Source organism: Cygnus atratus, chromosome 17, assembly GCF_013377495.2.
Source record: "Cygnus atratus isolate AKBS03 ecotype Queensland, Australia chromosome 17, CAtr_DNAZoo_HiC_assembly, whole genome shotgun sequence".
NCBI classification, from domain to species: Eukaryota; Metazoa; Chordata; class Aves; order Anseriformes; family Anatidae; genus Cygnus; species Cygnus atratus.
In genome coordinates, this window is record NC_066378.1 from 12,373,542 (window position 1) to 12,387,195 (window position 13,654).

Consider the following 13,654-nt stretch of genomic DNA (forward strand, 5'->3'; position numbering starts at 1 on the left):
AAATATCTGTTTAATTAGGGGAAAGTTTGGCATTATTCTGAAAAATAGTAACTCCTGTGTTAGTGTAAATTCAAGCTGACCTAGATAACTGCTGGGTTCTGGTGTTGCTGCTGATTGTTGCAAGAGGAGAAACTGTGTATGGAGATTGACTTTAATGTTTCCTCAGCTCTCTAGGACAGCTTTTAATAGGCAGGCAGGAAGGTGGCTCCAGCTGACCACTGTCTGTTCTGCAGAGGATGTCACACTGCAACTCAGACAATTAGATAAGGCTGCAGGATTCTGTCAAATGTTCGCTTTCCTCGCTGAAATGTTGGGCTCTAAGAAGTTTTAAGGACCTTCCACCCAGTAACACTCCAGCCCTGGAAATATCTGAGTTTTTGCAAAAGGGGTTTAACTCTTCCCGTGCTGTGCTTTGATTTCAGCTTTTGTTCTTGCTGCCTCTATTGTCTGAAAAGAGCGAATAGGAAGAAGGTTGGTTTGATCTCCCTTTGTGCTGTGATCTACCATCCGTGCCATAAATCCAGAGGTTTTACATGGCGGAAGGAAGAACGTGCACCATCTGGCCTTACACTGGTGTAGAGACTCTTTCAGGGGCTAACCTCATTTGCTGCTGGGCTCTTGGCCTTGGGAAGGAAACGGAGCTCCTGGGCACGCAGCCCTGGCCTGAAGGGAAACTGCTGCGGGTGAGGCTGCTCTTCCTCACCCCTGCCCCAAGGGGAGGGAAAAGCGTGTGTCCTATTTCTAACCCTGGATTAGCCCTAGTGCCAGCCCCGTGACGGCTGCTTTTTCACTAGGATGCTAGCAAGAGGAACTGGGTAGTTCTGTGGGACATTGCCAGTGGGGCTTTCACTGAGATGGAAGTGTCCTGATGAAGACTTCAAAGACAAATGGCAGCTGGTGAGGGGAGGAGACGAGCTCTTAATCCCATTATGCTTTAAAAGCAGGGCAACAGCAACTCCATTTTGTGAAAGGCTGGATGGTGTTAAGTCTTCCAGCGTACGTCTGTCAGAAAAAAAGCCCTTGTGCTTCGGGCTGAGAACTGCCTAATGAGCGTGTGGAACCTGATTAGCATAGGAAGAGCTAAATGCTGAACTGGTCTTACCAGTGCAGCTCCAAGTGCACGCAGAAAGGCAACATAAGGTGTCAGAGCAGTTCCAGGAAGAAAAGAGAAGTATCCCAGGGAGTCTGTGTGCTCCGGGGTCAGCGTCAACTGGAGAAAGGAATTTTCCAGGACTTTAGGTGCTTGAATTTTACTTCAACACCTTTATTATGTCTGTCCCTCAACCCAAACTAAGGGAACATCTCGTTCCCCACTGCTGTGGGCAGCCACCAGCAGCACTCGCCTTCCTGTTTGTTCCATGCGCTGATACAGATCTAGTGCTGCGCAGTGTACACAGTCATTCTTCGGGCTAGTTTTGGCATGTTACTTGCAGCTTTTTGCTGTTTTATTGCGGAATCTGATTGACACAATGCTGGGATGTCGGTGGAAAGGTCTGCAGTGTCGCTCTGGGAGATTCCAGAATTCCGCAAGGCACAGAACTTGTTAAAGCAAGCTCGGGGTGCTTTGGGAACTTGGCCTTGTTTTCTGAGAGGCCAGCTGCGGTTTGCATGCATCGTCTGATGGATTGGAGATTGAGTCAATGCTGCAGCGATTTCCTTCTGGTTTTCTTTTTGATCTGTGAAACGCCTGGGAGCTGTGTTGAAGAGCAGCACGGTTTTGGCAAGCAGTCCGTACCCAGTCAGTGCTGCCTGGCAGAGGCTGAGATTTCCAGCACCTGCCGGTTGTTTTGTGAGCACGGGTGGGTGGATTCTCGTGTTAGCAGTTCAGCGAAGGTACAAAGCCTCGTGGTGGATGTCCTGAGAAGAAGCTGGCAATGTCCACAAACCCTAGGCCTAGATTTTACAATGGCACAGAATTTGGTACCTGTATCATGAGACAAAGTGTGCCCTGGGCAAGGCAGCCACTGCAGGACAGGGCTAGAACTGCTGTTTGTGGTGTGGTGGGATGAGGAGTATGGGGAAAGAATTCTTGGAAAACTGAGGAGTTGCAGTGTGAATAGGGGCTGTTGTTGGCATGGCAGCTGCACATCAGCCTGGTTATGGACAGTGAGTTTGTTCTTCCAGGAGCAGAAAGGACACACGTTGGGGCGAGCTCAGGGGTGGGGGGAGCTTTTCTGCCTGCCCCTGTTTTGCTTGGTGAAGGTTGGTCTCAAACCTCAACTGAAGGTCTCTGCTAGTGCTCGAGTCCTGCAGGAGGGCAATGATAAGAGAAACTGACTTTTAAGTTACAAATTCTGTCTGGGGTGTCGTGCCTCACTGAATGCAGGGCAGGGCAGGAACAAGCGCAAGACCAAAGCGTCGATGTTTTGCAATCACAATGCGCTGGAGCTGTGTGACTTGGTTCTGAATGCATGAGCTGGTCGCAGCTTGATTGTTAGCCTCTGATGTTATCTCACCCCAACAGTAAAGCAGTGTTCATTGCCTGCCTCTGTAGGAAAAATTGACTCCGCCACCTGCAAAAATAGCATGGGTTTATAGCAGCCCCGGCTTATCAGGTCTGGGGATGTTGTTGTTGTTGCTGAAGTCTATTTCAGTTGGTTATGGTAGTGCTCAGTCTCAGAGAAACACTGAGCTGGACATGCCAAGCAGCTCTTGGAGGCTGGCCATTGCTGAAGAGCAAGGCTAGAGAATTTTACCCCTCTTCTCTTAAAGCTGGTGATGTCAGCAAAATCCTGTGTTATTCCTAGGATTATGTGCAAGTGTGAGTTTGTACTGCCTCCAAAAGAACTAATTAAAAGGGAAGTTTCTGGGTGCTCTCATGATTTTGCACATTCCCCTCAAGCTGCTCCAGGAGGCTGATGGGGATAACTCTTACCATATGAATTTAGGTCTCTCTGTCTCTATTTAAACAAATAGCAGGGGGCTTGACCTTGTTAGGTGAATAGCTGAGCCTGCTAAACCGATGTCAGAAGGCTCCTGAGCACTCCGAGCCTGGTGACTGCCGATGACAGGCCAAGTGGGATGGGTTGGAGCGGGCGCCTTGAAGCAGCAGTCTCTTGGGCTCTGCTCCTGGCAGTCGGGGCTGGTCGACCTTGTCAGGGCTGCGTGTGTGTGCGAGGAGACATCCTGCATGCCATGGGGGCATGGCAGGGCATCTCGCTCTGCCACAGAGCCCAGCCCATTTTCCTCTTGAGGTGAACTTGCAGGGTTTCTTCAGCAGCAGTAGAGCTGACCTACATTTTCCATGTCAGCCCCTGGTCGCCGCTCTCGATGCTGCCCCACTTAGCTAAGAGCTTTTTGTGCAGCGTCCCACGGGCTTTGCAGAGCCTCGGCTCTCGGCTGCAGTTAACTGCTTCTGAGGTGTCCGTGGCTGATAGCAGAACCTGAGGCCATGACTGCAATTAGATTGGTTCTCTTTGGCATTGTTTGTGCGTCTTCAGTTTGGGCATTAAACAACACAGCAGCAGGCTTGTGTTAGATTGCTGGGGAAAGAAGTTGGCCGGTGGTGAGGAAGGTACCCGGTGCTTTAGTAGAGTTTGGTTTAGAGCAGCTGAATCGTTGGGGATGAAATGTTAGAAAGCTGTCTTCAGGTGCTCAGGGCTCTGCAGGCTGAGCAGAGGGTGGGATGCTCGTCTTCATTCTGCAGCTTCTGCGGGCTTGGCCTGTAGTTTTTCCTGAGGCTTTTTTTCCAGAGCTGAGGTTGTGAAACAAATGAGCTTTCTCCTCTACCGAGTGCTTTCCTCATTTCTCACCCACCAGCCTGGGGGTGGCTGTGGGTTTGGATCTTACGCAATCACATTCACCTCAGTGTAAATCGGGGCTGTTTTCTGCCCCCCGTACTGGAGCTTGATGTAATTTGCCTGTAATGCCTGAGGGTGCTGGGAACCATTTCTCTTCCCTCCGCAGCCATCAGAACGGGGCCCATCCATGCGGTGCTTTGGAGCCAGGGCTGTGCAGCGAGGTGAGGAGGAGGAGGAGGGGGGGGGGGATGAAGCTGTTTATCTCAGCATCTCTTACCCCACATGCTCTCGCACTTGAGTACCTAGCAACCCACTGAGCTTCGCAAAGTTTTCTCTGTGTGGCTCTACTCCAGAAGTGCTGCTTGCAGTTCATTTGGGGACTAGTTATGCTTGCAGATCATAACTAAAAAAAAATGTTTAAAGATAAGTTAAGGGTTTGGTCTCGGTTCACTCCCCAGTGCTGTGCTGTCAACGCAGAAATGCTGAAACCATCCTTGCACTGTAACTAGCCATGGCAGCAGTACTGAGTGGAAGCTGAAGCTGTTTTCTGAACAATGACTTAATTAATATAATCACCAGTCTACATTTGGTATCGGTGCTGTTGACAAGTATTGATGCAAGTAGAAGAGGGTACCAGCTCAGCTGGGCAGCAGGAGTAACTTTTATAAGCTGTTGGTACACTACGTGTGTGCATTCTTCCGAGAAACTGGACTTCAGCTGCCTTTAGTCGATAGAGAGCTTTGTTTTTCTCATCGTTTCCTGAACACCAGCCTAGAGATGTCGGTTAATGTGGCAATTTCTTCCCTAATGGGCTGAAGAAATGATTTTAATAGTTTAGCTCAGGTGTCTGTGCAGTGTAACAGACAGCTGCTGTTTGTTGGCCTGTGCTGGGAGCAGCTCCGGGAGGTTATTTGGTGACAGTGCTATTGGTGTGCGCAGGAGCCGGTCTATAAATAAGGTGGAGGGAAGAGCTGCAGCTGCAGATAAAAGCTGTGCTGAACTCGGTTCTGACAGCCTTGGCCCAGAGGTTAGGAGCAGAGCTCAGCTTGCTGGGAACAACACTACCATAGTAGGAAGCAGCCTTCTCCTCCAGCCCTATGTATTAATGCAGCGCCTACCATCATATAGCGGAGCGCAGCCGCGGAATTCAGCTCTAGTATTTTTAAACCTCGTGCTGTTGTGTTTGAAGGGGCTTAGACATGTCACCTAATTTGGATAACGCTGTTTGCTGGCATCATGGGCTAGTTCGAGAGGCATTACAGTTAATTTAAAAACGCATTACTCCCCTTTGAAGTTGGCTGCAGTTGCATAGTTAGAGAGGCTCTGCTTGTGCCCTTACTTCCCTCCGCTTACTCCAAACAAAACGTAGTTTATGGGAGTCAGAGCAGAGCATTACAGGACACTTGGCTAACCCAGCTTTTACCCTTCGGAGTGCTTTAGCCTTGCCTAACGCTGTAGCAAGGGCTCTGATGCTGTGACCTGGTGGGACTTGCACTGCTGCAGCATGCTTACCGGCAAAATTGCCTAAGTTTTGAGGAAGGGAATAATCCATGACTAACAGAAGCAGCCGTAAGCAGGCTGTTCATGGCTCATAGCGAAGGCACTCTTGGTTAATCTTCCTTTTACCTATGGAAGGGGTAGAGGCTAGCAGCTACTGAGGGCTGGGACAATTTAGGAAATGGAGAAGGACAAAAAATAGAGATGTAGTTGGGAAAGAAATGTTTATTTTAAGTTTCTCAGAGGGATTTACAAACAATGGAGCATTTTAAAAAAAATTGAGTGATCGAAGTACTTGACAGTGTCCCTTAAACACACACACAAGCCCCTGAACAGAGGAAGTCACACCAGCGAGGAGGTCAATACTGCTGGAAGAGCAGCTGGCATCTGCATAGTTCTAGAAGGAAAGATTGCAATGCTGTTGGTGCAAATATGTGTCATCCTGGCATTAATACAAGAGCACGCTGAAGTATGTACGCATGTACCTGCAGAAAACAAAGTGCATAAAATAACACGCAAAGTATGTATTGTAGAATAAATTTATTTACCTGATACAAATGAAACTAGGTGTGATGCTTCTTACTGTCAGCATGTAAATAGACAACTGATCTTATTTACAACTTCTAAAGGTCATACATGCAGTTGTGGTAACTGGCTAAGTCATTTGCTGCTTTCTAAATAAATGCATCACAATATTTTGTATTGCACCAACATCTGTCTTACTGCCTTAGATTTAAATAAGTTACATTACAGTGCAAAACAGGTTGATTTGCACACATGATAAAAAAATCCAAAGGTATGAACTGGAGGCTTACAGTTTAACATTCATCTGTAATCTTTTCAATGAGTTTTATAAATAGGATAGCATTGTACATAAGCTGTTATAAGTAGTATGTTTGGATGATACAATACAGAGATTTGTCTACAACCGAAGGCATGCAGTTTTGATATTGTACATTTTATAAACTGACATTTTACATACAGGAATATGGAAAATTGGCTGACAGCTCGGCGATTCTTGTTCAAAGATAAACAAACTCTTCTCCATGCTGCACAGAACCCAAACTTCTCTGCAGAGAGTTTCCAATTCTGTAACTATATTGCACATTTGTACATCTGAAGTCCTAATGGTACCACACATTTCTTCCACAGAGAACACAATGAGTTTTGTTTTTAGGGAAAGCAAAGAATCTTTACACATGATACATGCAGAAGTTTTGGAAGATGTGTTGCTAAAAACACATGCACGCAACAAAACAACCTTACATTTCTGCAAAATTGTTTAAGAAGCGATTACTCCAGTATTGCTGAAAAGGAAAGAAAGAAAAGGAAACAGTTAATAAAAGGATGAATGCAAAGTATCATTATAAAAGCAAGACTAAGATCAACAGTGACAGAAGAAAGAATGTTAAGTCTGATAAGGACTGCTCTGTCATTAAAGGGACACTCTCAGGTTACTTTGTTCTTAAAGCCCAGGACACTCTGGATTATGTCTCAGCTCTTCCGATTTTAGCAGAGCTCCCTTCATCAAAGTCAGCACCTCCTCCAGAAGACCATAAATGAAAAAGAATTGAGGTATGTTTGGATAGTTTTTGCATTTCTTTGCCTGACTAGTGGTAATAGTAAAAAGTAACGGGAGACTCATCTGTCTTTCTTTCAGCTTCTCATAGTACCCAGTTTGAGCTATTTTTTTCCCCTTTTAAAAAAAAACTTGGTGTTCTTCTGATCAAGGCATTATAGTGCAAATTTGGCCCTGAAGTGACCTAACAATGTCCCTTTTTCAAGTTATGCAGCTTATTCTGGGAAGCAGTAGGAAAGCTCTGAAGAAGTCATTAAACTACACAGATTAATGCGTAGGCAAAGGGTAGAGTACAGTATAACTACTACTGTACTTTACCCCTGAAATACAGCATAAGGTTAGCCTTGGGTCTGGAAAAAGTGTACTCTGATTGCCTAGAACTAAATGGTGGCTCTTCAAAACACTGCTTAACACTAAAATTTAGGCTCTCCTGCTAAGATTTGAGAATGCATAATATTAATGTAATTAAGGATGTAATTAGCAGAGATTAGGGAAACAGTTAATGGTTAGAAGTGCAAGAAGGTAAACAAGACAGGTGCAAGACAGACAACTTTGTATCAGTTTTACCTCCCTTCATCTCAGCAAATTTAACCATCTTTAAGCAGTTTACCATGTACATTCTGTGCATCAGCTGTGTTCTTCGAACAGTGACAGAGGACTGCTGTACTGCATTTTATCATCAGATTAAAAACTCATTTTCTTACCATGAGCCTTCTCCAGAACGGCCTCTCTACAACCATCAGCTCTGCAGCACTTTGAGAGACTGGTATGTATTTTTCTGCAGCTTCTTTCATACTGATGTATTTGCAGTAATGCTTTGAGAAACCAACCATGGACTAATTTTAGTGCCTGGGTACAGGCAAGAAGGAGCAGCCAGTTGTGCAGCTCAAAACCAGTACTTTGAATCACTCCCATTGGAAAGCTGAGAGCACCTGGGGCACAACAAAGATAAAAGCCCTTGTCTCCATGTTGCTGGCATATGACTGCAGCTGCCTGACCATCATCTTTGCTCTGCTTTGGACCAGCCTACAGAACACTTAATTCAGGAGGCACTGCTGTCATAGCAAAACCCACTGGTTTCCCAGCATGAGCTGGGATCCTTCCTGGTGTTTCTCACATATGGTACCATCAGTCACAATCAACGTTAATCTTACACACCCCTCACATGCTAGAAAATAAACAGCAAGGTGTGAGGAGTTCAGAAAACCAGAGAGATGAAGCTCAGTGAGATGAGAGCAAAGGGAAACAAAAGGCATGAAGTTCTTTTCTAAAATTAAGATGGGAAATAAAACCTGAAAGCCCACAGCAGAGCAATTTTAGGGCTGGGTGCTTGACCACAGGGGAAGAAGCACATGGTAGGTCTTGCTGTTTGGCCAGTCCAGACCACACCAGGCTGGCCTACATCTTATAGTGGCAACACCTGGAGAACAGAAGTACTGAAGTCTAACAGCAGTTGCCACTGAACCAGCAATAGTTAAGTACTGATCATAGGGAACCCTATTGCTCCACTTCTGCAAAGAAGGCTAGACAGCAAGACCAGGAGACACCTAAAAATAATAAAGAAAAGCAAGGTAGATTAAGATTGCTTGGGCTCTTTAGGCATACCCTACAAAACCAGGCTCCTGAGGTTGCAGAAGTCAGGAGGGATAAACACCACTCCATTCACCCAGCAGCAGTCTAGCTTTCAAAGGTAAACTCCAAGAAACAGAAGGCTCCTACTGCAAGTGAGACCCTGAGATAACTGATACGAGTGAGCCCTCAGCAAGATTTGTCTTCAACATGCACAACTGAGTGTGCCAGACAAAGATTCAACAGAAGGTGTCAAAAGACTGAATTTTAATTTATCCATTTTCCCCTTCAGCGTCTTAGAGATGCGGAGAAAGGTGTTGTATAGCAGCATTATTTGGTGTAATAGACAGGAAAAGAACTGTACAAGAAGAATCGCTCACAAATATTGCCACATACGTGGCTTAGAAAAGCCCACCAACACGGGTGCTCTACAGGTGTACACAGAGCCATTGCTCAAAGATTCGGTGGCTGTCCCTGCCCCCTTGAAAAAATCTAGCCACAATTCTGGGAGCAGGTTTGCTAGCATTGTTTCCAACAAGTGACAGTGGACTTGGATACACATTTTGATCCCAAGGAATGCTAAATAACATGACCTGTAAGTTTCCTGTTTCAAGCCTTAAAATGCTCAGTTAGTATTCAGACAGCATCTGACTGGTGCTGGCCATCGGTTTTGTGGTATGCAAAACATCCAGGTTGGCAAAGACAGGTTCTTCCTTGCATAGAGGGCATTCAAGTGAGTTCAATGCTTACAGTTCTACAAAACACCTCTTACATCATCACATCTATCTCCCTCTACCTGAGTCACTTCAGCATCTGTTAAAGGATATCAACATTTACATAAACAGTGAGTATTTGCAATGCAGTGGACTTTCAAATAGGGTCTGTATTCTGAGGTTGGCACGTATATCTGAATATATCTGAAAGCTTGAAACCAAAAGGATTAATCTGTGCTCACTGGATTCCAGCTGGCACTAAAAGAGCAGAGAGGAAAATGGTAGTTAAAAGCTACGAGGAGTAAGAAAGCTGTTTGAATTTGGTTATTAAAGCAGATTTCGAGCCAACACAAGATAACAGCACCTGCTACTCAACAAAGGCATTATGACCCTAGTACAAGTACAAAAAAAAGACTATCCTGTGAAGCCAAGACTGTTCTTTTGTCTTTTTGTATGACCACTGTTCAAAGTGTTTCCATTCACTGAAAACAATAAGCTGTTTTTGCAAAGAGGAGCAGAGAAGCACCTGCACATTGAGCGCTGTGTGGATTATTCCTAGAGAAGGGCTGGTGTGCTCAGAGAGGCCTCCCCCATTTCAGAGGAGGAAAAAGCCTCAGAGTAAACCAGCACCTGACCACGAGTACTAGTGTTCTGCACACTGAACAGTCATATAAACACCTGTCGTTTGTCTTAAGTTACAGATTTATCCAATTTTATCTCGAACTTAAGACAAAAAAAAGCTGTAGGATCTTGGGGTACGCTAAGGCTCCTGGCTGCTCTAAAACAAGCTCTAAAATGCACTAAAACAAAAGCAAGCGCTTTACCTTCAGAATCAGTAATTTGAGCTTCACACCACAGAACGAGAGTCTAAAGTGGTGATAATAATGTAGCACAGCAGAATTTGACAAAACACAGCATGGGAATGAAGGAAATTACTATTTATTCTTCAACATGTATACAGCATATGCTATTTTACAGCAAGTCACCACTGGCATGGTGAAATGGAAGAGAAATACTCACTTTAGTCGATGAAAGTTGGAAGGCATTGGAGAAAAACACCACAGTTAGGACTGTTAATGACTTACACGTTGTTGATACAGGACTGAATTTGAAAACATGCTTTAACATTTACCGTAATAATGAAGGTGGTTAGTGCCACATTAAAATAAAAATAGTTCTATACAATATGTTCAATTTGGTCATGTGCTATTTACAGATTTTACAAAACACACACACGAGCTTGTTACTTCAAGTCAGGCTAACAACAGGCCAGCAGAGTAACTCCATGTATACAACTTAGCATTAGTGCCCTAAGTGTAGGAAATCCAATTTCTAGCTATGCAGTGCAAGTTATTTTTCCAGGTCTCATTACAAGTTTTGATCTTAAAGGGGGGAAGAAAGAAAAAAAGATCTGACACATGTAATTCAGGTATTAAAACTCAACTTAAACCCTCTTTTGGGATTAAAACAGACTGTGTTGGTTAAAAAGGCTTGGTTTAGATTTAAGTAGACAGAAGTAAACCTCCCTATCCCTGCATCATGGGCAACACTGGCAAAATAAGGTCTGTTACAATAAAAATACAATAGAGACTTAAATAAATAATCTTTAAAAAAACTGTGTGTTGAGAATATGGAAGAACCCCAGCAGGCTGCACCTGGAATGGTATTTTCTGCACGAGCAAGATTAGGCATACCTCATACAGAAACTGGTGTAAACAAGGACAGTCAAGAACCAAGAGCAAGGGAGCAGGAAGAGGGGAAACAGAAGAAATCCTGACCAAGGTAGCAGTACTCTCTACCCAGTGCAGAAAGTTCAGCTTATGAAAAAAATAAAACCTGACTGTATGACAAATTAAGTTTGGATGATCATGCAGAAGACAAACAGTTACATGCTTTTTTTTTTCTTTTTAGTTTTAGACAACACACATTCATTCCCTAAAATCTGCTGCCAATTTAGTTTGATAGTGTCCGCTGGCTCAAAAAAATTTACTTTTTTTTACATGATGACTATTGAACAGAACACTGTACATGCTTTTCATCTACAAAAAAATTGCATAAAATAGTGTTAGTTCTCTGTACATGTCAATGGACACTTTAACTGTGTATAAAAGAGGAATATATTGCCCCCACTGAAGTCAGAAAAAAGCAAAAAACCAAAATCTAGAGTATGAAACCTCCATCACCGGCAAATATGTTCATGTGAAAATTCAGCAGAAATAGACAGTTGCTCTAAACAATAAAAAAATTGATTAAGTTAAACTTTTTCTTTCAATGTAAAACTGTCACCATGTCAGTCAAGACCAGAACATATCACTAAAGTTAGTGTCTGTGCTGTAAAGCCAGATAACCAAGGGCATAGTAATGAACACAAATGGCCAGGAAACTCCTTCGGTGCATGCTGACAAAGAACACGGTTTGGTGGCAGGCCGCACACTATCTTTACCAGGTTCCAGGTAGTTACGGGCCACATATTTAAGTGTTTCATCCAGCAGAATGACAGGTAGTGAGATTTTCAATACCATCAGCCATTGCGTCACATTCAGAGGTGTGATTTGGAAGATAATCTGAAAGAAAAGCCAAGTATTACACCTTTTGCTCCTCCTCCAGCCCTTGCCTTAAGCTCCCGACAAGTTTTTGCTCCATCTCCAAGCTCAGGGATGAGGATATAAAGCACTTACTGGCAGCGGTTCCACGTAAAGGATAAGGAAGTGGAGTGACATGGACAAGCAAATAGCGCCCACCAGCCAGATATTCTCCCACGGGGGCATCCTCATTAAGGACTGGTTTTCTGACAGACTGCAACAGAAACACGGTACATGTGTGTACATACAAGACACCAATAGGAAATTCAATAAATCAGAAAACAGCTGGAAAGAGCAGCAAGACAAGCCCCAGTTATCCTAGTCATGAAGGAAAAGACACCAAAATATGGTTTAAGTAGGTTACAACTTTAAATCACCCTGGAAGACTGCTTCGCAGAGCGGCCACAGTTCAGTCTCACGTTTGTTTTTGAAAGCTTTTGTGCATTCTGCCCATTCCTGACCTAATCTATTTTTTTTTGCTAAGACCCTGACACCATCACCACAGGTGTGAAGAGGGAATGCTGGGTACAACAGCATGAGACAGAATCCTCCTGTCTGTCAGCTGCTGGGGCCCTATTCCTCCCTTCCCATTTCCTCCAAAATTCAGTTATAGACTGGAAATACAGAGGGGGCCCTGTACTTGCACCTTCTTAATGCTTATTCTTTAAATCCACTCTCCAGATTCAATCTGCAGAGGAGTCTGAGATATAGAACATCAAATGTAGAGCAGTACCTTACTATGTAGGACTACCACAGTACACTTTCATTTAAAGTTGGTTTTTAAAATTAAGTGACCTCTAAGCTATTTGAAGAAAATACCCTTGACATTGTGCTACTTAGTGGTTTGCATTTATAGCAACATTAATTGGCTAAACCCACACTCCCTTCAGGCAGGAAAAATTATTTTCCGTATCTCCAACATTCTTATTTTAGTTCTCCTTGATATCACATGGGAGGGATAATCTGATTAATTAAGCTCAGATTAAAAGTAACGGAAAATATATCAGTTGCTTATACTTAGTAAAGTACCAGAATGAACTGACAGAATTAAAAATACACCTTATGATAAGGGATCTCAAATGCTACCTACAAGAGAGTCATTTTGTTTGCACTGCCAGGATTTGGAAAGGAAGTATGACTCATTATTCGTTGAGCTGTCCACACACTCAGAACCAAACTGCATAGAAGGTGGGATTTTGGATAAGCTACGCAAAAGCTTTGCTTTCTGATGCAGAGATACAAACCTGTTGAGAGCATTGCACATCTCTATGGTGACAAGTACAGAAAGAGCCATTGTCATTGGATACGGAGACTCAAACACGACACAGTCGACACCAGAGAAGTCAGGGTTGTCCTCTTTGCACTGCAGAAAATGGCTCTACAATAGAACAACGTGAACTCATTTTTACAGCTTGTTAACTTTTAAAATATAAAATAAGCTATTAGGAAGTAAGTAGTAGTATGAAAAAAACTTCTAATATGAATCCTACAAGCACCACACTACAGGAGAGACAGGTGTCTAACATGACACTACAAGCACCAAAAAAAACAAAAAGTTTTTGCCAGCTTTAGAAAGATTCCTGTTAGTCTTTTACTTACAAGACACCACTCAGTCCTCCAAATTGTTTAGAAGCTCAGGTGTGCCACCTTTGAGCTTGATCACAATTGATTAGTCTTTAAAATAAGTTTTACTTTAACAAGTCCAAAAGAATATCTTGTTACATAAAACTTTTTAAAAATAAGCTACTGTTTTTCTACAGTCATTTCACGAAAAAAAGTATAAAAGGAATGTGCCCCTTTCCCCCCGGAAATTAAATAGAGCACGTACCAGCTGATAAAAGGTAACTCTTGGACCACCATCAGCAGCAATAAACCACCAAGCAGCAGCACCCACTGTGGCAGCACCAACATAACCTTAAGGAAAACAAAGAACTTTTTTCAGTGTTGTAAACTCTATGCAAGAGAAGATCTCAC

At 43.6% G+C, this 13,654-nt stretch overlaps 1 protein-coding gene across 2 annotated transcripts in view; it reads right to left on the bottom strand.

The window, feature by feature from the left end:
• Nucleotides 1-5,760: 5,760 nt before the first annotated feature.
• The window catches only part of ATP2A2 (ATPase sarcoplasmic/endoplasmic reticulum Ca2+ transporting 2), a 45,404-nt gene continuing 37,510 nt past the window's right edge, over nucleotides 5,761-13,654 (bottom strand). For both annotated transcript variants that reach the window (XM_050714188.1, XM_035564985.2), the window contains 4 exons: nucleotides 13,509-13,594; nucleotides 12,925-13,058; nucleotides 11,777-11,894; nucleotides 5,761-11,662 (listed from right to left, as the gene is read on the bottom strand). In XM_050714188.1, coding sequence (XP_050570145.1) covers nucleotides 11,393-11,662; nucleotides 11,777-11,894; nucleotides 12,925-13,058; nucleotides 13,509-13,594 — 608 coding nt within the window. In that variant the 3' untranslated portion in view covers nucleotides 5,761-11,392. The remainder of the gene's footprint in view (nucleotides 11,663-11,776; nucleotides 11,895-12,924; nucleotides 13,059-13,508; nucleotides 13,595-13,654) is intronic.